Source organism: Taeniopygia guttata, chromosome Z (genome assembly GCF_048771995.1).
Source record: "Taeniopygia guttata chromosome Z, bTaeGut7.mat, whole genome shotgun sequence".
In the NCBI taxonomy this organism is placed as follows: Eukaryota; Metazoa; Chordata; class Aves; order Passeriformes; family Estrildidae; genus Taeniopygia; species Taeniopygia guttata.
Window position 1 is genome coordinate 56,996,420 of NC_133063.1, and position 23,120 is coordinate 57,019,539.

Below are 23,120 nucleotides of genomic sequence, written 5' to 3' on the forward strand. Positions count from 1 at the left end.
TCCAGTTTTCACTACAGACTAGCAATTACAGCCTTTCCCTCAAGAGGCTTGCATTTCCCAAACACATTTGAATGCACAGGCTCAAGAAGGCCTAAAAAAACCAAATTGTCCCACTTCCTTCATCAGTACTTATGTAATATTTTATATACATATATGCATTAAAAAATAAATCACACATAAAACTGGCAAATTCTTTCCTGCTATTTGAAAAAACAGCAGTAGGTCTCTGTCCTTAAGGAAAACCCCCCCTAACACTGGAGGCCAGGGACATACATACAGGCCAGAACTGGCTGGATTTGAGACTTTGAATCAGTGATGGACTGCATTTCCCACCAAAAAGAGGTGTGGTCCCTGATCAACACCGCAGCTGTTTAGGGCCATGTGATAGAGCACCTCTCCACATGTACTGCTGGGAACTGAACACTGATGATTCAAGGATCAACCATCTAAAATTCAGGGATTACAATTTAAATCTCAAGTGATCCCAATACTTTCTGAGACCTACTTTCAAGCTGCCATGAGAGCTGACAGCTCTCAGGGGATTAAATAGTGAATAGATAAAATATAAATTATTTATTTGCTTTAAAAGACTTGATGCAATTTCAAAAGAAAACATTTGTAACTCGTGCAACCTAAAGTTTACGTTCCTTTAGCATTTACAATGCACCATAACTGTCAGTAGAATGAAAGTGTTCAGGTAACGAAGCTTACTCTCTTGGAATTGTGCAACAGGGAAGCTATTAAAATCTGCCTCTAAGTCTTGAGTATTTTAAAATCCTACCGATCAGATCAAGTAAAAAGGAAATATTGCAGGTTTCTTTTTTCTAGTGTTGTAGAAAACGGTACCTTTAATGGTAACTTTAATCCAAACACATTTAATTCCTCATTTTCAGGTCTGCTGCATGCACCAATTCCTTAATAAACTCGTGCAGTACAAACGCAACTTACAAATAGCAAGTTCCTTTGATTTCTACACAAATGTGACCCTAACAATTTGCCTAAAACAACATACTGGGTAATTCTACACAGAGTGGAGCCATGCCCAGTCACCACTGCCTGCCCCACTTTCAGAAGCTCAGAGAATGTCACATATTTTTTTGCCTGGTTCCAGACAGGCAACTGGAGTAACTTTAATCTTGAGCTGATAAAAACAAATTGTAATAATAATAAAAAAAAAAACAAAAAAAAAAAACCACAAGATGACACAAACTCTTTCTAGACATGTATTTCAATAGATAATGGAAATGGCAGAAAGTAGAGCACAGTACAAATCATGGTAGGCAACATTTCAGCTTAAATCATTAAATCAAAATTTTTTTTACATTTTAGTTGACTACTAAGATTTTGGCTATTGAATTAAAAGATTCCATAATCCTCCTAGTCCCACTTCACAAGCAGCAGCAGCACAGGCTACCAATTTAAAGTATATCCATAGGCACATTGAATAAGATTTGTATTTTAATAAGTATATTTGGCTACAACAGTGAACAAATCAGTAAGATGTTTTGATCAGTATGCTACAAGACAATTCAGATAATCCCCATATTAGTAGCTTTCCAACATTTACGATAATGTTCAACTGAGTAGAACGTGAAATGAATTCAGTTCTCCTAGTAAAAGATAGTATATCCAAAAATCTGTGATCTTCAAATGAAACACTATGTCTTGACAGATTAATATACAATCCTTCCTTTACAAGTAATACAGTTTATAAACAGATGTAACAATGTTTATGTATTAACTATATTAATACACCTTAGATTCTATAAACAGTACTTACTGAACAATCATTCTTATAATAAAATGCAGTTGACAGTCTTAGCAACTTACAACATTTAAAGTGAAGTATTTTTTATCCCCCTCAAAGTGTGTTCAAAGTACTCAGTACTTGTCATACACATTTTAGTTTTTCCAATTATCTTTATTTTTGTGCATTTTCTAGATAGAGACCTCTTTTTTTGTTGTTTTGTTTTTGTTTTGTTTTTTTGGTTTTTTTTAATCAGAGATCCACAGTTCTTCCCCACTCCCATGTTCTGAATCCCAAATAACTTACGGTAAAAATACAAATTCTGTTTTGGAAGAAAACATACAAAATATACATCATGTAGTGTGCGCACCTAAATGTCTTGATTGTCAAGTAGTGCAAGTTTCCCCTTTGACGTACACATTTCTTTGGTTTTAGAGACAAGAATTTGTTTCACTGATCTTTGCTGACGCCATTTCTTGCCATTTTTGGCAGTCTTTGTCCCTTTGTGTAAGCATGGTACCAGAAGTGGAGAAACAAGACTAAAAACATGGAGCCATAAAGCCAGATAATAAACATGAAAATTGGATACTGGTACGGACAATCATCCATGATGTAGATTTGTCCTATATGGACTGTAATCATAATAAATTGGACCTGGAGGAAAAAGGTGAAGAAAATAAGTACTTTTAAAACAAATTACAACCTTACTACAGAAGTTTAAAAAATTTCAGCATAGCTTGTTTGCTGAAAAACAGATAGTAAGGGTGGAGTGGGTGGAAAGCAAGGGGCAACAATACAAGTTCTTAATATGACAGAGATGTACCTTTATAGCCCATCTCCCCAAAATATTAGTCCACTGAAAACCAGGTTTACATAATAAAGGAGGAGAAGTTCTGGGACAAACTAAGAAAATCTACCCTGGCCAGTTCAGATAAAAAGGAAAGAGGCATACAGTGTTTGTACACTGGCAAATAGGAGGCTCCTTTAGAAAAATTAGCCAGGAAAAAAAAAAAAAAAAAAAAAGAATGTAACCATTACAGGGTTAGGGAACAATAATTCCCACCTTCCCTACACTCTAGAATGTGACAAAAATATACTCCACGTGAACTCCAAGTTAATAGTCCACTGGTAGTGCCTCTAGGTCAAAAAGACCAAGTTATAAATATTCAGGCTACTTTGTTCAGAGTTGCACGTGGTCACAAGAACTATTCTACCAAAACCAGCCCTGGTGCAAGCAGACAGGGCACTCCTTTACCTCCCTTCCTCAGCATCTTTGCTCATTCTAAGCCAATTGTTTAAGCAGAAACTGAATATTGAAAATCCACCTATTAAATGAGGTGGGCATGCAAAAGCACTCAGAAGAGCAACCTTCTGAAAGTGACATAAAGAGGATAAGACACTTAATATACACTTAATATACCCACACTGCAAGAGTGGGTTTTAATGCTCTGAAGAGACCATTAAAGATAAGTAAATTTTCTAAACACAAACATTTTCTATGAAAGAACATCAAGTTCTGAAGAAATACTTTTTCCCTTTCCTTACAACATATTACATGTAGTTACTAGTTACATGTGTATTCTGTACATTAATTGTATTTTCTTGGTGCAAATTTGTATTTTAATAATTTTTATACAAGCAATGAGTCTTCTAAATATATTTACCAAGTACTGTATAACTGAAAAGCTTATTTGTCTAAATCTGTGATTACAGTGAATGCTGAAGTCAGCAGATATAAGTACATTACTGTGATGAGCTCAAACGTTTTGATATCCTCAATTGAAACATAAGTAAATCTTATACCAACTGTAAGTGCCACACATGGGCATAACTGAAAGGACAAATTTATTGCTTTTAATCCGTGTTAGGTGCAATCAGGTTTTTGAGAGTTGCTTATGTCAAAGACAGTTACTCACGAGTTGTATAGTTGTCATGTACTTTTTCCACCACAAATATTTATGGTAGGCTGGTCCCAAAGAACAGATTCCATAGTAAGTGTACATGATAACATGCACAATACAGTTCAGCAAAGCATGAAATGTTCCTAAACCACCTGCAGAAAAACAAAACATAGTAGTAGTATTACAGGAGGTATTTAAAAAGCCACGAAGTTCCTAGCAGATTGTCTTGAGCTAGGATATGAAAAACATGTACCACAAAACCTAGACTTTGACTAACCCTCAAGGTATTTTATTTGAATTGGGTTGATACCAGTTCTGATGGATTACATCAGTTTTTTGTCTCAGTAAAGGTTTATCTAAGCAATCCCAAAACAGCAGTAAAACACAGCTGATCTAATAACCTATAAAAAACATTTTAGTGGAATTTTTTGTTCTTTGGGTCCATTTTTTTATTATTTTTTATTAAAACATATTTGATAGAGACACAGAAAAGTTGATAGAAAGCATTCCTCCTCATTTTGCCTCCTTTCTAGACATCATTATGAACTTCAAAAAGTTGTAGAGGATAAGTAATAAGTTTCTTCTCAATACAGATTTGCAGATTCACAGGGAATGAAATACCGTTTCAGATAGTAAGTTTTCATCATCATGGACAAGTGTCTCACAGATCCACTGTCAATCTCAAAACATACTTACAGTGAAAGGGAAACTTAAGTAGGGCCCATTTTGGTATAAATTTATAACAAACTGTTAACACATGAGCATTTCAAAGAACAGGTAAGGAAACACTTCCTTTTTCATTGGATTAACTATGGAGCTATATGATCCTGCTCAAAGTAGCTTTATTTTAATGAATGCAAGAAATTAGAGATAAAAGTTATCCAAGAAGCAGCAGACAGCAAAGTATTTTTAAAAGAAACATGGACATGAAAACAATGATCATCAAAAAGAAAATAAGGTGACATAAAAGGAGACATTTAGTGAGAAAAAGAGTGCCATTTTCCCATTTAGGATCATTCAAATTAAAAATAAAACATTTTGTGGTTTTAGTAGCTCACACTAATCTTCCAGCTTGAGAAGGCATAACTCCTCCAGCTGTGATTGCAAACTTTCCTTGAAACTTAGCTATTTGTATTTTTAAAAATAATTTGAATGTTCTTACAGTTCAAATATGCATACTTTTCTTGGCTTGTGCAGTGAATATGCAGGAGAAAAAATAAATACTTAAGGCAGAGAAGAAAGAAACATACACAACAGTACAAAAATATGCTCTGAAAAGCAACACTAAGCATCATTTTATAATTCTCTGTTTATATCAGATCAGAGAAAAAACAGCATCTCCATTCATAACTTGGGTTTTTTACTAACAGATTGAAAACTTTACAGATGCTGCTGTTTAGAAGGACAAGCACTGATGAAACAATACAAGGTAAATGGCAGCAGGACTGAAATTCTTGGAAAAACATTAAACTTATCAAACAACAATATTTGGAAAGATAAATGTAAAGATAAGCAATAGAGTTTTTGGACTACACACAGTTATGCATAAATATGAGGGACTATTGCTAGCAGAGTACAAAATAATTCTTACAGACTTTGCTGAAAGTATTTGTCAAATTATCACATGGGAAATTTGAATCTGATGCAAAATCAGGAGCCCGTAGCTGGTATACTGATTCAACATCCAGATATAAAGGAGAAAGTTAATCACCTATAAGTGGAAAATTTTCAAGGTTGAAGAGGAAGGACTGTTATTTGCTGCAGGTTTCTCTTTGCAGACCTATAAACACACTGGGGTGTGTGCTGAGACAACCATTCACAGTGTTATTATTGTCTTAATACCAGTCACTCAGCAAGATTTGAGAAATACATAATCAATCCACCACTATCCTATTAACAGAAACTCAACAGATACAACAGAGATATATCCAACAAGGAAAACCTGCACACTGGAAAAGTTCAAAAGATGTACCAGTTTTCTGGAGTGCATTCTGGACCACTCAAAAAAACAGAAATAAAATAGACACTAACAGATCAGACTGAAAAACAATGGAATAACTGCTTCACCAATTCATCACCAATATTCTGGGACAAAAAAAGAAAAAATACAAAACATATTTTAGGTAAACATGTATGAAACCCCACTATTTCTCAGTGGAAACTCCTAAAAAAGCCTAAGTTGTCCCAGAAATTGATTAATAAATGCCTGTGCATTTCTCCACTCTGTGCTTTTCAGACTATTTTCATGTATTTATTAGTGATGCACACTGTTAATATGGCATAGGAAAATGCATGCATAGACACACCAGGCAGGAAAGGATAAAGGGAAGGTAAGCTGATAGTGGCCAAAGAAATTAAATTCAAAACAATTCAAATATGTTTCTTTAATAAAGAAGGACCAGAAAAATATTTCTGTAGTTTCATGAAAGCTGAAGTATCAGGTGTAAATAAATCCCACATATGCTGCCTAAAGCCAGTAAAAGAAACCGCAACAAAGACTGAAAAATTTCTCAATAGGAAAAAAAAATTAACACTGTCCTTCCCTCCAACACAGTTCTAACATTGTAGGGGGCAAAATGGTTATGAAGCAGTTTCAACAGATACTTGCTTCATGTATCTCCCCTAGCATTTATGATTTTTCAAGACATCTCTTTTTCATCTAATAATGGTTTTTTGTTTGTACTCAACTCTCTTCTCTGCACCTCTTCTCCTCATAAGAAATCAACACTGAACAAAATGCTGTCAAATAGGGAAAATGAGTAATCCCCACATTTAAATAATTATGGTGATCTCAGTTGTTCCAAAAAATATTGCAGAAGTCTAAATTTAAAAACACTGATGTCTCCAAGGTGTTTAATTCTTTCTTTTTTTCTGTCTACCATAGGTAACTTTCACTACTAGAAGATATGTGCAACCTAAACTCCACTCTCTCTCCATACCTGCAGCAAATTTGACTCCAAACCACCAGGTCCATGGCATGATGGAATGATGAAAGACATGCAGGAATGTAACTTGGTTGTTTTTCTTACGGAGCACAAAAAATATCTGAAATGGATTTTTAATGAACAGAATGTTACAGAAGATAATCAAGTCCAACATATTTAAAGAAAAATGTACACATCAGTGCTGGTTGCTCACTACATTTAAAAGTTCTTCACAGCTATAGTGTTGGGATAAGAAGGAAAACTGAGTGACTGGCTATACAAGCCAGTTTTCAAAAAACCTTAAAACCAATAAGTAAAATCTACTTGTGAGATCTTGAAAGCCAAGGCATGCTTTGAAACCAAATGTCAAAGGTTGAGCCATCACCTAAATGTGCAACAAACCATGTTAGATGGACTTGCTTGGCTTGAGAAGTCTCTACAAGCATCAGATTTTAAGTCTCCTGAACTATGAATGAAAGGCCATTTGAGATAATTACCTGAAGGACTAACAGTAGAAAATACTATGTTAGAGAAATAGCATTCTGTTATGAACTCTAACTTAGCTACCATTGGAAAACATTAAAATTGTACAGAATATATGTAGGAATTCTTAAATGATATTGACAGGCCCCCATTTTAAAGTACAGGCATCAAGGGAAATGTTAAGGGAACACAGCAAAAAAAAACAAAAAAAAAACTGTAAGAAGTCAGGTCATGGAAAGGATAGTATCAGATGGCAAGCAAGCAAACACAGAAGAAAAGAAGTCTGGTGTGCCAGAGAAAACATTTGGAATCAGCTGATTTAAATACAGCCAAGAAATTACTTTTGTGATAAAACAAAAAAGCTGATGAGAAACAGGTTAGTTGTCTGTATTCAGACAAAAAGAATTTTTTAAAAAATTCAGGCTCGGGACTAATTAAAAAGGAGCACTATAACCTGTGGGGAATAAAGGCAAATAGAGGAATACACTTGTCAGGATGTTCCAGTTTTAGCATTCTTGACACTTCCATTACCATTCCATTTGGTTTAGTCAGTAAGATCTCCCAGTGCTGAATCATGAACATTTGCAAATGAAAAGTCAGATAGCTAGCTTTGCTCAGAGGATGTAGAACATCCTCACTGCTCATGAGTCAGCTCCTGAACCATCACTATTGTGCCCCAAACAATAAGGCAAAAACTGCAGCTAATTCCAACACTCAGAAGCTGATTTGAAAACACCTAAGTCAGTCTTGGGAAAATGGCTGCTGGTGGTGACCAAGGTCTGCATTCTGCTTCAATGCATTGCTGCTCAGACTTTGCTTTAAACAGGTTAGAGTTTAGATGCCAGCCTGACATCAAACATCCCTATAGTCACAACACTCAATCTCAGGAATTCAGAGCAAGTAGGTATGGCAATTTTGTCCTGCATTCAGAGCTGCTGATGATATGAATGAAGAAGATAAAATCTGAAGATGCTGTGAAAAAAATATTCAGCAGGATCAACTGGTTTTTATCTGCAGTGTTGAGACAAGCATTGCCATAGCATAACAGATTAGTGTACTCACTGTCAAACAACAAGATATCCAGACTTCCTGAAAATTTAAAGGTGTGTTGTTCCCTCATTAACGTTTTTCCCCAAAAAGAAGGAAGAACAGTGTAAAAAGACAATGAGATACAAGGAGACAATAGGGGTAAACATCATGATGGTATTCTAATAATTGAAGATTGGAAGACTAAATAAAAAGCAACTTATATCCTCCGCCCTGAACAGCACCGGTTCTGCTGTGAAAAGGAAACAGAGCCACTTCTTTTATTAGGCTACAAATACTTACAGTGTCTAGTAATTCAATGAACTTGGAAAAGAAGTAAAGCCAACAAGTTCGCACCATCTGCAAGAATAAAAATCAAATTGTCAAACCATAGAAGTCATAGCAGGACAAATGAGTATCTATAAAAAGGAAAGTATTGGGCCAAGTGATGGTCCAAGGTTGACAGAAATATTTAAATGTATAGTTTGATTGTTTTTTCTTTAAAAACACAAAACAATTTTTAACTTAAAGGAATTTTAAAACCAACAAAAATAAGCCAGTGAATTCCTTGCCTCTTTCTTTCTCCCAACCAACCAACCCATCCCTCCAGTTAACTCACGTGCTTAATATTATGCAAGAAGGTATTTCCATTTAGTGCATAGTACTCGACAACCGTGCATTCAAAAAGCAGGCTGTTCAAAAAGCATTTCTAAAAATAAAGTAAATGTGTAACACACTACTTCGAACGATCTGGTCTAGTGGAAGTTGTCCTTGCTTATATCAGAGGCGTTGGAACTAGATGATCTCCAAGGTCACTTCCAACCCAAACCATTCTATTGTTCTGTGATAACAATTCACCTTGGTCTTTGGCAACTTACTCTTAGAGCTGTCGGTGACCTTGAGTAGTCAACGATATCACACCGGAATGAGTATCCTGTGGCCCAGCCTGACATAAGAAACTGGAGGAAAAAAAGGGCAAAGATTAACTTTACATCTTTTGAAAAGTTCATTAATTTTGGATTACTTTTGCAATCACTAAGCAGGAGGGAAAAAACAATATTAAAAATACCTTAAATCAGCAACTTTGTCAGTCATCTACCTGTATCTGGGATAGCTACCACAAAAATCCTTTGCTGTTGCAGATTAATGAATTTCTAATTCCAGGACCACACCCATAGACAAGAATTTTCTTCCTACACCCATTATTTCAGCTTTAGTAACTGACGAGAAGAAAGAGATGCATCTCAAAAACAGTGTTAAAAAACAACTTTCTGCATAAGTAAGACCTCAAAACCAAATATAATTATTTTGAAAATTGCTATCACAGCTAACTATCTTAATACAAAAAAGAATACAACACAGCATCCTAATACACTAACAAAACCAGCACAACAGAAACCCATTACTAATTATCATTAAAGACAAGGAACAAATCAATATGCATGATGTATATTTAATACTATAGTCTCTAAAATTCTGCTTAGTTAAACTTCATGGTTCAATTTCCACTTATATGAGTGATGAGAAGCTACAACTGAGAGCACATGACCAAAGGACTATATATACCAAATATAATATAATCTTTTCTCTTGGAATATGTTAAAGTTTGGACAAGAGCAACATTATTAGTATTATAGTTGACTTACTCTACTGCCAGCCACTATGACATCTGTATTTTATTATCCTCATGATGCTTCTCATTATCACCATCCACTCATGCATGGTAAGAGCTTCACCCCTCCTAAGTGAAGCAGGCTTTAGTCCTTCTAACTTCCTGAAAGAACTGACTACTTAAAAAAAAAAGGTTTCTTTAGAATACCAGCACTAAAACACCCACCAAATGACTTTGCTTCAAAAAGGAAAAGAATCAGCTTCTTGCTGACTACCAGACAATAGCAGAAATTCAGTTGGTTGCACTCTGTCCATGTATGCTTTCATGAAATTGTAACATGGAAGTCTTGACAGCAGACTTATTGAATACTGTGCCAGTGTCAGACACTAACAGAAGTTTAATTTTTTCTTTTGTTGTTTCTTTGTGGGCGTTTGTTTATGAGGTTTATAACCAAAACCAAACTTGGAACCAAATTCCAAAAGGAAATTCGGCAATTTTAAAAAGCAAATGTCTAAATAGCATAAGTATTTATCTTGCCCACCACTTTCCACACAACAGTCATGACACAAAGTAGCTGCTGCTGCAGTGCCTTTAGAGAGCTTAGAAGAAATGTCAGGTAGTTCATTGTAACTCCTGATAAAATTCATGCAAATTAAGCTAATAGGAACATATCCTGCCAATTTGGCACAATAATCTGTCAGCTTTTTATTACTAGTTTGCAAAACTAGAAATAGTCACATAGTCTGGGAGTCACATACAGGGTGAGTACTAGCACAGTGATGCTTCACCAAGCAAACGTGCAAGTCTGTCATTCACACAACACTGTCAACAAATAGCTACACTTCAAAAAATCCCACTAAAGCCCACCAAATCCCAACAAACAAGTAAAGCCCCACAGCAGCAAAATCTCAACATTGCTTTTGAAAAAAATGAGAATTTGCTATTTTGGGGCTGTGGGGAAAATCAGTGTTAAAGTTACTAATAATTTGGGCTTAGCGGGGAAAGCAGGGCGCAGAGGTTGGAGGTTTTTTGTTTAGAGGGGTTTTGTTTGTTCATTTAAAGGACAAAAATGCCTTCAATTAGATTTTGTTAACCTCTGTCATTGATTTAAAAGGCAGATCTAACTCAAGATTATTTCACAGTAGACATACTCTATACACTGTTTGAAACATCAATTGTTGCTCCTTCCCCTTAAAGGCAGTCTGTCACATTATCACGTAGTAGGACAGAAACAATTACAAAATATTAAGAAAAGCATATTGTCTACTTTACCTGCTGCAGTACAAAGAACTTAAATGATAAAAACTTTAAACTTTTAAAATTGTATATAATAAGACAGAATTTTTCATGTTCTCTCTTTCTGGATATGACTTAGTCTCTTTGTCCAAGAATTACAAGTTTCACATACAGCTTGGAGGATGATAATTACTGCCATGACAATATTATTTTTTGACAATTGCAGTGTAGGAGTTATATTAATAAATTTATTAAAAGTTAGTTGTTAAAGACATGAAATATATGAATACATTACAAACATAATACTTACTTCATAAGTCATATATAAAGAGAGGGCTACCACACTAAAATTATAAAATGTCATGATCTGTCTGAGTTCAAAAGGTTTTTTATTTTCCATGAGTTTGGGTCCCAAGGAAGTGACAAAATAAACGTAGGTTCCAATGATAAAAGTTGTTGGAAAAGGTGAAGACATGAGTGGCCAGCCTTCCAATCTTGGATCTAGAGAGGGTAGAGGGAGGGAAAAAAAAAAATCAGATGTCTATAGTACTTACTAAAACAGCTACAGAAAAGTATTTAATTCCTGATGGTCTAGGTTTTTCTGTCATTGATCATGTTTGAGAGTCCATTCACCTCAAATCTATACTAACTGGATAACATGATTTAACCCATGTAGGATTTAGCACTTCTTTCTTCACATATAATGAAAATGAGACACAGACTCACAAGTGACATGATTTTCTGTCTTTATAGCACAAGAAAGCACACACTTTTATATGACAAGAAAGTTATAATACAATAAGCAAATGTTGCAAGTTATTTCACAGTTATGCCAGAGAGCTGTATTGCAGAGGCACCTCCTTGTAAGCACAACCCACTCCCTCGCCCTGCAGATGAGGCTGGCAGGTATTTCATCTGAGTATCACCATGATTTCACTGCACCCTTTTGTTGTTCATTACAGAGTCAAGATCACCAAAGACTGACACATTTCCCCATAAGCAGGTGAACTGACACAAACCTCGTGTAATGTTTATTTTCTTTAATTTTTTTTTTTACACTGTCTTTTGGAAGATTTGGTTCAGAATGATCCCAAACTTAACTACTGACTCAGTAAACTGCTGCTTTCATGGTTTCCTGCTGTATTTTAAGGATAAAATTATACTACTGTTATTTTTGTCAAGTGTTTAATTCATAGCCAAATGTTTCAAGTCAGCGAATTTTCAACCCACAGCATTCAAGCAACCTTTCACCCATGAGACCTTCTGATGCGGTTAACAGCCACTGGAAGTGTAAAAACATATTGAGGAGGAGAGCATTTTACAATGCTGCTCACAGCTTGTGATGTGCCAGTGCTGCTGTCCACAGACCAAGGAGGACTGTGACCCACAGCATGAGGAATATGCTCAAGTGTGCTGCAGGAGAACCACCATCTCTTCACAACTGACTGTTTTTATTGTATCTACCCTTGCCCTGCTCCTACCAAACCTTTCCCACTATTCTTCCCAGCCTGATCCTGAGAAAATCATGTTCCACCACTAACACTATTATACAAAATGCCAAATACAAGCACTGTTGGGCATAGAGACAACTCAGGCTCTGGAGTCATGAACACTGCAGCAGAAGTGCTCGCTCCCTCCCAATCCACTTCACCCTGTGTGTCATACTAATTAAACTCCCTGCTCACGTGCAGGCTGTGCTTTTATGGAACAAGAAAAGTGGTGCTCAGCTATGTTAGAAAAGATAAATCAATAGTCTTATCTATCAAACCTTAATCACTTCTCAATTTTTTTCCAGGAATTAGCTCATCCCTGTCACTATCTATCTACCACAGTGAGAAACACTGAGACTGATGGGTCTTAACCCCAAAATTGAGGTCTTCTCTATCAGCTTTTGGTAAGCAAACAGAATAAGAGAGTTGCAACATAAAATCAAAGTGGGATTAATATCCCTTACTAACTGCAACAAGAGACAAACATTCCTTTTCAAATTGCCACTGTTACAGAGTTAATTACTCTGAGGATTAATTTCAAAACACTGAAACTTATCAGGGCTTGGGGTTTTTTTGGTTTTTTTTTTTTATTTTACAAAAACAAAATGCAGTAACACAATGTGCATTAATTAACTGATAAAATGCAACTGCTGGGTAATGAAAGAGAGTTAAAATTATACATTCAGAACCATAGGAGAAACTCAAATATATATTCAGGCAACTAGAGACACTAACAGGAGAATCACTATCTGCACTTTACTTACTCTGACTTTAATTCCATAAACTACCTGAGTTTCATTTACTTCCTAATTTAAAATGCAGAACCTAGACCATCATGTTAATAGGTTACCTGGCAAGTCTTACAAATATTCACAGGATGACAAAGCTGCTTCTGAGTTGATAAACAGCACACCTAGCATAGCTACACATTGCTATTCAAAATTATTGGGAGTTAGTAAGTTTTAGATTTAAATGACTCACCGGCATCTTTAATCCACTCATCATACAGTAGTATAGCCTTTGATGTCAGATTGCTAAAGGCCATTCTCATTTGATTTTTATGGTGCTGCCTGCAGAAAACAAGCCAAAACAGAAATATGGATTTTTGTCGATAAAGAAAGATTAATAAAGTTTTTTAGGAAAGATTTGCAGGACGCAGTGTGATTAAAAAAACAAAAGAGAAAAGGCTAACAGAGCACCATATGTCCAATACAGATCAGGAAGCATTAGCTGGCCAGATCCCACTATCCTGGGGTCTAATTTATAGCAGAGGTGCTATGCACAATATGATTTTGCAATCTCTACATACAAACCAGGTGCTTCCGTGCCATAAAGTGTTATCTGTGAAACTGTGCTGTGGTTAACCATTACAGTTAGGAGGTAAATATGAATAAACAACAGATGCTTAAATTACTTTTTATCACCATCTCCCCTTTAAGTCCAAACCACTGATACATGAGGAAGTTCCGCTTTACAACATTTATTATTGAAAAAAAAATCTAAATCATAAGTATTTCTAAGGTATGTGGGAAGAAGAAATGGTACAAATGTCAGCATACTCCTTTTAAATACAATAATTAGCCATGTTATAATTAGTATGCAAATCCCACTCTGATGAATCAACTGTTTCCACACCAGAATCATGGAATGCCATAGTACCAATGGCAGCACCATTAACCCTCAAGAATTACCCAGCACATCCACTTTGCATGCAGTACCTCCTACTTATGTAAAACTTTTCAGAGAAGTATTCTTATGTGAATACTGATTTTTGCTCCACAAACAGGCACTCATCAGCCCTTCCCTTGCCTCATTTTCCCTAGAAAATACCTTCTAAAAATCCCAGCACATTTGATGGCACATTCTCATACCCACTCAGTGTCTCACTTTAGCACATGAATTTTCTTAATATACCTGCAAGATCTTCACACTTTATTCACTTTTATTAGTAGTATTTTTTTCATTATTTCAGACTGCAGCACACCTTGATAATCAGCTCCCTTCCTCTTGCAGCCATTCTGCATCTCCTCCAGCTAAGCCAGCTGCAGGCTGACACAGCCAGTTCTTCTCTCATGATGGTAATGCATCACTCCCCTCTGATCTCTCCACTAGCATCTTCTCATTTATCTTCACCTTAACAGTCTAGAAAAACAATTTTACCTTTATTTCCACTTCTACAAGTACATCCTGTTCACTGCCATTTCACAGGAATTTTTAGCCACTATACTCACCCTTCACTGCAAGATGCAACACCGACAAGCCTGCCTCCATTAGAGTTCAACTGATCTACTTCATCTCTATTCCCATTTGCTGCCCACTTTCTTTCCTGGTTGCATTTCTGTCCTGTGTCTCTGAATATCTGAAACCACCACCAGTTTCATGTTTGGAAAATATTCCCCCTGCAAGTCTCTTTTAAGTTCACATTTTCTAGAAATATCATCTTCCAATATCAGCATTTCCCGGTTCAATGTCATTGCCTTCACACTGACCATTTTCATACATCCTGTATTCATATTACAATATTTGCTTCAGCACTCTATGCTGATAAAGGTGCTGACAAAACAAGAACTAGGGGGCATTCTCTTTCTTTACTAATGGAAACATAAGGAGCACTCTTGTATTTGACACTAGCAATCACATGAGAGAAAGGATTTTATGGTTAGAGGCAAATTATAAATATTGTTGTCACCTTGCTCCATAAGTCAACTATGGAGGATATCAAACACACGTAAATCCAATCCTGTCCTGAACACCAGGTACTTCAGAGTGCTCAACTGTGACAGCCAAGCAATTCAGCCATAACTGGTGCTGGGGAGGAACTGTTAAAAAATGTTTACTTTATAAATAACTATTGTATTAAATTGTTAGACCAATTACAATAAATAATCCTTTTAATCCAGTATTCTTTCAGTTTCAGACACATGAGAACAGTCTGTCAAGAGAAAAGGCATGGCAAACTGAAAGTACTTTGGTTATAACAGAATTCAGCCAAAGCCCACAGAAACCTTGGGCAGAGCACGGCTCAATTTTTCAACAAATATATTCACTGAGTACAAATAATCATAATATATTTAACTGGTTCTTTGGTAAGAAAAGCGGCTTGCTGATTTCACTGCCACTCAGTTTTCCCACCCTTGCACTACTGCAATTCAGATTGGCTAGCTCAACATGCTGACCAAGACTGAAGTTAGACAAGAAATCTGCTTCAAGACATGCTCTTAAAAATCCAGAAAATTCAGTGTAGATCCTGGCACTAAATCAATTGCCATACAGTATCAGTGTATTTGGTTTGCATAGTCAAGCTTTGGTGGTGGTGGAGCTACAGGGTGGCTTCTGTGAGAGCCTGTGAGAAGCTTCCTCAGTGTCCAACAGAGCCAGTGATTTCAAAGGTGGCTTCAAAGTTGTATGTGCCACTGGCTAAGGCTGGGTCAATTAGAAATTGTGGTAATGCCTCTATGATAACAGATGTAAGAAAAAAAAAAAAAAAACCAATGTTTGTGCAGTTTTAATTGCCACCAGAGAAGACCAGAGTGAGAACATGTGAGAGGAACAGCCCTGCAGGTGCCCAGTCAGCACAAAAGGAAGGGCAGGAGGTCCTCCAGGGGCCAGAGCTGAGGGTTCCCCAGCAGCTCATGGTGAGACCATGGTGAGGCAGCTGTGGCCCTGCAGCCCATGGAGGGCCCTGGGGATGCAGAGATCCACCTGCAGCCCCTGGAGGAGACCCACGCTGGAGGAGGTGGATGCCTGAGAGGAGGCTGTGAACCCATGGAAAGAGAAGGCCACACTGGAGCAGGCTGTGTCTGAAGGACTGCAGCCCATGGAAGAGTGAGTGACACTGCAGCAGTTCATGGAGAACTGCTGCCCATGGGATGGACTCACACTGGAGAAGTTCATTGAGATGTTCTGGAGAAGTTCTCCCATGGGGGGAGACTCCATGCTGTAGCTGCTCTCCCTGAGCAGTGGCAGGGATATGCGATGAACTGACCCCAACCCCCATTCCCCATATCCCTGCACCACTCTAGCGGAAGGAGGCAGAGCTGGGAAGGGTGGGGGGAAGGTGTTTTCAGATTTCATTTTACTTCTCATTATTATGCTCTGATTTAGTTAGTAATAAATTGAATTATTACCTTTGAGTCTATTCTGCCTATGATGGTATTTGGTGAGTGATCTTTCCCAATCCTTATCCTAACCCATGAATCCTTTGTTGTATTTTTTCTCCTCTGTCCAGCTGTGAAGGGGAGTGAGAGAGGCTTTAGTGGGCATCTGGCACCCAGACAGGGTCAGCCCACTACAAAGGGTTTGGGGTGTTGATCATGACACCCTCTTACAGTTATCATTCAACAACTGCAAATTCACAAATACACAATTCTTTACATTTACCCACTTGACTCCTCCACTTTAATTTTTGCATCAGAAATCAGACAAATGTGCTGTCAGCATTTAAATAGCAACTCTTATGCCTGCTAGGCATTGAGGCCAAATGCAAGACTTTTATCTGAAATCCATCTATTTCTAATAGATTTCTTGTAGTTGTAGTAGAAAGGCAGATGATGAAAATAGTGAACCTGGCCCTTGCCATACTGATGATGAGGGATTTGTCCCAACTCTTCTGACCCCGGCATTTACATCTCCTCTTCCTTTAAAACAGTCCTCAAAAGTTTAGACAGCAGAGGCTCTCAGCCTTCAAGATTTATTTTCTGTTCATAGTCAAGCAACAAGCAACTCCACCGCAGTTACTGAACTTTTCTGAAAGTTTCTGGAGTTCAGTAACTTGAGAGAAGGATTTACACAGAAAACAGCCCCAGCCTCAACACTCAGTTGTCACTGATCTGAATCTAAAGGTAAGCAAAATACAGTAAGTTAACTCCAATTGCTTTATGAAATAATGTCTGCAAGAAAGCCACTGCTGGTCAGAACTTTCCTACAGTTAAAAGATTTATTTAAAGCCAACTTTTATATATGACATTACTATTTCACTTTCAATGTGTTTTACAATTCTACCTATTTTTCTTACCTAGCAACCCCATTTTCCTTCATAAATCCACTTCTGTGAACAACAGTTTACATTAATGATAATTATTTGTTAACCACCTACAAAAGGAGAGTTAATGGTAGCATGGGATCTTACCTTGTTACACTTACTTCACACATATACACACTGGAAAATAATATGATCAAGGCCTGCTTTTTTTAATGGAAGAGTGAAAAAAAAAAGGAAATCGCATACCTACACTACAAGATAAACAACTAGCTTGTGCTTCATCAAAAAACTCAAACAACTTCTGAAAGACTGGTGTTTTATAGTACAACTGTGTTGTTAAGAAGTAAACTGATAATGCTTTGACTGTAATGCAATCTTTCAAAATGTTTGGCAGTAGGCTACAGAAATTATCTTCTAAGAGACTGGAAAGAGTTCACCTAAGAGATCAAAGAGTTGGGGCCAGAGAAGGCCATTTGTCAAATACATAGTTTTAGTTCTTCATACTATAAACTCATCTGCCTCTTATGCATTTGTATAGCCCTAGTTCAGTCAGGAAAATATTTGGTTTACCTACCTGCTAATGTAATTACAGAATCAGTACACCAACACTTTTATTTCCTATCTTCTCCTTTCTGCTCATATCAAAATTTAAAAATGTCATTAAAATGTCCACTTTGTAGCAAACTCTCTCAAAATTAGGTAACACAGATTAATTTTCAAAACTGGGTCATTTTAAACAATAAATTCCAAACAGTTGACATAAACTCAAAAATGCAGTCATATAAGTAGTCTGGCCAGCTTGAAAAGTTCTAAATAACAAAGACAGTCCTCTCAAACACATGCAATTGGAAAACAACTTTCAAAGCCACCTAAAAAATGTATGCAATATATTCAACTCTTCAGAAGAAATAAGCACTACTTTTCTTTTTTTCAGTGGAACTAACACTGTGTACCTAAGTTCAAGTCAGTGCAGCAGAATAATTTCTGAATATATCTTTAAACGAATGTGCCTCCACCACTGCAAGAAAAGGAGATATAAGTGAGGCAAAGGAGGAAAGTGTTTGTGTTAAAGAGCAAAGTAATCTGCTGTGCTGTGGTTGCCAGCAGCTCAGCAGACAGCTGGAAAAGCCCACTAAATGCTGCTAAGCTAAGGCATAGAGCTTGGCAAAACCACTTCCAAGTTGAAGCATTACCTTTACTGTAGAGACAAGGGCAGATAAGATTGTTTACACCAACAAAAATGACACAAATACTACAGCAAACTATATGAGAATGTCTGATGATGAGAAGTGGTAAGGAAACAAGCTATTGGAAGTGCTCAAGTTCACTTAGCTCACAAAACTATTAGTGATTTTTGTAATGGGAATTACTGGTATGCCTCAAATATTCCTACTTTTTAAATGAGAACAAGAAGTTTCTCATATTCCTTTGGTTAACCCACATGAAAGATATTTGCCATTCTTTATGCTCATTTATTCCCCCTACAGAGTTTTTAAATAATAAAACAGATATCAAGATTTTCTTTTAAATAGTAATTTTACAAAAATTGTTTTATGTTAATGGCTACTAAACAAAATAAGCACATAAAAGAACTTCACCAAAAAAATACACAAAAAAAAAACCAAAAAAGAAAAACCCAGACTGAAACAATCTAATATAAGCTCTGTCACTCCAAAAACAATTTTCAATTCAGCATGAGCTTAAAACACTTAACATTAAAAATATGCATTAGAGAAAAAAGCTCATTATGAAAAGACAGACAAGATACTTTTATAGGGACCTTTTAAAAATGTCTGGAGATTATGACAACCCAGGGCAGAATTCAGTGCTCTATTTTCCACCCAGGATGGGTCTCAGAAACAAAGCTTCTGGAGTAGCACACCTAGCATGGTAAGACAGTGATGAGTGAGGATTGTCTACCCTGCAGACCCCACTGGAAGAGGGGGAGAGCCTACAGCAACATTGACACATGCAGGTCTGATTTCAAAATTATAGCTTAAGAAATGGCAGTAATACTGGCTTGCATATGCAGGTACAATTATGAAACTTTCATGTTTCAGAATCACTTTGTATACTGTTGTTAATTCTGCTCTTGAAGTTCAGAAGGTAATTAAATTAGGACGTTTCGCAGATGGTATCTTAAGATTTACCTGGGAAATACCAGCTCTGCCCTTCCTATTTCCCAAGGCTGTGTGTTACATAATTACAGTTATTTTAACTACATTACTCCCTATGTCACATGGCAAGTAACTACAAACTGCCTATTATATTACGCGGATTACTCACCCACAGTCTGCAACAAAGTTTCAAACTTGAGCTGGGTGTCACCTGTTATGGATTGTGCTGAGAGAAGTTTCTGTCACCTTTTCCATTTTTATGCCTTCTCTCAACCATCCAGCCAAGTTTGTGAGAGATTCATGTCATATGCAAGTTTGCTAAATCCTGTTTAAAATTAGATTACTTTTTCCTCTTTGGTAATATTGCTTATAAATACTGGCCCTGCTAGATGACAGGGGACATCCGAAAAACAGATTACTGAGGCTTAGAAACTTTATTAGAACATCTTCTAAAATTCCTCACTGGAACTATTCAATAAGATCTCTAATGCTTATCTTGTGTAGTCACCCTTACTGAATTTTTTACATAGTACCTGTTTATTTAATTCTTTGCTTTTTAAACTAGCATCAAATCTGCTATTCACCTATGTGACTAAAGTACCCTAAGTAGCACAACTAGTGAAAACAGCTTTCATTTCAACCACACTTCACACTGGTTTTGTGTCTGTCCAATGGCTTTCCCTCTCTGCTGCTGTGTAAAATAAAGACCAGTTTGTATTTGCTTTCACAGCTCTCTATGAATTGTTAAAAGAATAGATACTGAAGACTTAACAGCAAAGCTGAATGGTAGCAACAGGCATGGAAAACCCCCTTCTTATGGGAACAATTTCAGGAGTATAGCCCTGTTTTGTACCCAGCTCCCAGCCAGAATTACGTGGGCACTCTCCTGGATCACATACACTGAACCAATCACCAGTATCTGTAAGGCCCTCTTTGCAGTCCAGTCCCATAGCATCACTGCCAGTGGCTCTGCTCCAGGCAGCTGCAGGATAAGCCACAGCAGTTCACCAACCCAAATTAAAGCTTAGGCTTTGAGAAAGAAAAAAAAAGTTATTATTTCTCAGTCAACTCAGACTTGAAAGGCTGAACTGGCTTGTGCAAAGGAAACATTAAAACTCACAAACTGAAATGCCATAGAAAGGGAGAAAACTGGGAATAAAAGCCCTGTCATAGATCGCTTTAAGCTGATAATGAAGATATGTAGGGAGGCCACATCACCATCCAGTCCTGCCTACTCAGAGACAATCCTGTACTAGATCGCTAGTCAATCACTTCACATGCTCCACCTCAAAAAGTCATCACACTCACCATCAGGGACACTCTACGAGATGAGATGTGAAGCCACAAAAATTACACTGTGCTACAGTAAGGCAGGAAAAGACCTGCCATCACCAGTATCTTAAATACCTTAAATATATCACCTGAGGTTGCAGGGATGCATCTGAAATGATCCTAGGGACTAGTCTTCTACATCACATAGAAACACTTATCAAGTCTGAATAGTTCTTTGAACCATAGCCTGGAAGGAATTTTCTCTACAAGTCTGAATCTACTTATCAGGTTAAATCAAGTAGGAGACTCTGGGTACATCTCTGAAAAAATTCTCAGTTTCACTTAGTACTTGAGCACCACAGACATCACTGTATCTTCACCAATTTTCTCTCCCCATACTTCCAGTGTTTCAGAGAAAACAAACAACATCAGCAGGGGTAAAGTTCCTAAGATTTCAACCTGTTTCAGTGCTCCCCTGCCTTTAACAAAAGTTTTTCATTAAGCATTTATATGTCAGCCATCCTTCAGCCAACTAGTCCCACATACCTACTCTGCTGCAGTGAGCGGCTCCTCATACAGCTTAGAAGAGAAGCTCTTCTCCTTGGCGCTCCAGTGCACAACTCACTTGACTCCTTTGAGTTTGATTCTAGCTCAGTGACACCAGCTCACAATGTCACCTAGACCCACATACACAGTGACCCCTGAGGCACACACAGCATAGCGACTTTCACTTAGAAATCAAAATAAGGTTGTTAGTGCAACCTCACTTCCATTAGATAATGGTGTATCATTACCCTTATCAAAGGCCTTTGGTAATGCATTGATTTAGTAACTGGGCCATATCCGACCCAGGTTAACATCCTCCTTTCCTAAAGGAGAGTGTTAGACTCTCCTGTTAGAGTCTCCTGTTTCCTCCTTACCTTATTATGCAACTAGGAAAGCAGCTCTTCAGATTTACCTGAAAGACCAGATGAACTAAGCTTTAGGTAATTTTAAAGAGACTTTCACAAAACATGAGCTAACGGCTAGAAAGCAGTAACACAATCAGCCATGCTGCGCAATCATGCTGCTCCTACCTCCTGTGCTCCCTGCTCGCTCATCTACAAGTCAACATCTTCCTAACAGACAGAGCTCTTACCCATTCTGTTTGTTTTTCCTTCACAAACAGCTATAGTAGAGACAGTTCTGATAAGGGTATGTAAGAATTATTTACAGCTGTGGTGTTTCTAAAGTGTATGCACATCATTAGTAACCAAGCAAAACAGAATACAGAGATCTGAATTAGAGGGGAAGGACTGCTATTTACCTGCACTGCAAAAGGTAACACAGACTGGGTTTTTTAAGCTGCCTAGGAAGCACATCTTTAATACTCAGTTTATGTATAAGTTCTAAAAAGATAGAGGGAGTGCAAATCTCAGCTAAATACTTTGAATGAAAGGGATCAAAGTCTAATGTCTGAGACTGTCCCCTTCTCTTAGCAGCAAGCTGAATCATTGAGTTGGCTCCACCATATCATCTACCCTAATTCACAGTTAAGAGTTAATGTGTAAGTTAACTGAATATAAGGCTCTCATACATTGAATTAATCACAATAGAAGCAGTTTGCTACCAAGGACTTGGTTTGTGCTTACCCACATCTTAGTAGAACAACAACATAAATTGTCATTAAATAGTCACAGTGGGAGTCACTCCTTGGAAACAGAAACAGAAAAGCAGAGCTTGACTTCAGCTTCCAGAGAAGACTCCTTACAATAAAAGGGAACAGGAGTCATTGCATAGGTAGTACCTTGCTAACCTAGCCAATGCCAATGGAAAAAAAAGCAGACAAGCCTTTTTATTTCCAAAGACATGTCATAACCAAGTAATCAATGGCAATGTACCAGTTGGTATTCAGCATCAGGAAAAAAAAAAAAATTAGACCATAGTTTTCACTTGCAGTAGATGGGGCTGTCTTCGTAACATGAAAATACATCAGAAAGGAGTTTTATAGGAAGAGGAGATGGAAAATGAAAAGTAAATAATTATCTTAAGAACACAATATTCACCTTAAGAAAGGTGAGCAAGTAAAGTGAAAAATATTCATAATTATTAAAGGAAGAGGTGTTTTTCCACAGTTAAATCTTGTGTATAGCATACACTCAGCTCTTGTCACTGTAGTTGCCATGGCAAAACAACATTGCAAAATCAATGCCATTTTATGGAATTTTTATTGCACCAGCTCCAACCTTGCTGGGTTCAGAATATTAGTAAGTAGTAACACTGATAACACCCGTCAAGAGTTGCAACATAGTGTTTTGTACACCCTCTAACACAGCAATTTACAGTAGTTGA

General features: G+C 37.1%; 1 protein-coding gene and 1 long non-coding RNA gene across 5 annotated transcripts in view; one reads left to right on the plus strand and one right to left on the minus strand.

Moving 5' to 3' along the window:
* Nucleotides 1–6,667, plus strand: part of LOC121468141 (uncharacterized) — a 231,237-nt gene extending 224,570 nt beyond the window's left edge. The window contains exon 4 of one of the 2 annotated variants that reach the window (XR_012053048.1): nt 6,533–6,667. This is a non-coding gene — a long non-coding RNA (uncharacterized lncRNA). The remainder of the gene's footprint in view (nt 1–6,532) is intronic. The other variant, XR_012053050.1, reaches the window with a different exon arrangement.
* Nucleotides 1,210–23,120, minus strand: part of ELOVL7 (ELOVL fatty acid elongase 7) — a 31,718-nt gene continuing 9,807 nt past the window's right edge. For all 3 annotated transcript variants that reach the window (XM_030258198.4, XM_072922402.1, XM_030258199.4), the window contains exons 2-8: nt 13,401–13,489; nt 11,240–11,430; nt 8,960–9,040; nt 8,385–8,441; nt 6,588–6,693; nt 3,664–3,800; nt 1,210–2,401 (exon numbers count right to left, since the gene is read on the minus strand). In XM_030258198.4, the coding sequence (XP_030114058.4) occupies nt 2,198–2,401; nt 3,664–3,800; nt 6,588–6,693; nt 8,385–8,441; nt 8,960–9,040; nt 11,240–11,430; nt 13,401–13,470 (846 nt within the window). In that variant the 5' untranslated portion in view covers nt 13,471–13,489 and the 3' untranslated portion in view covers nt 1,210–2,197. The remainder of the gene's footprint in view (nt 2,402–3,663; nt 3,801–6,587; nt 6,694–8,384; nt 8,442–8,959; nt 9,041–11,239; nt 11,431–13,400; nt 13,490–23,120) is intronic.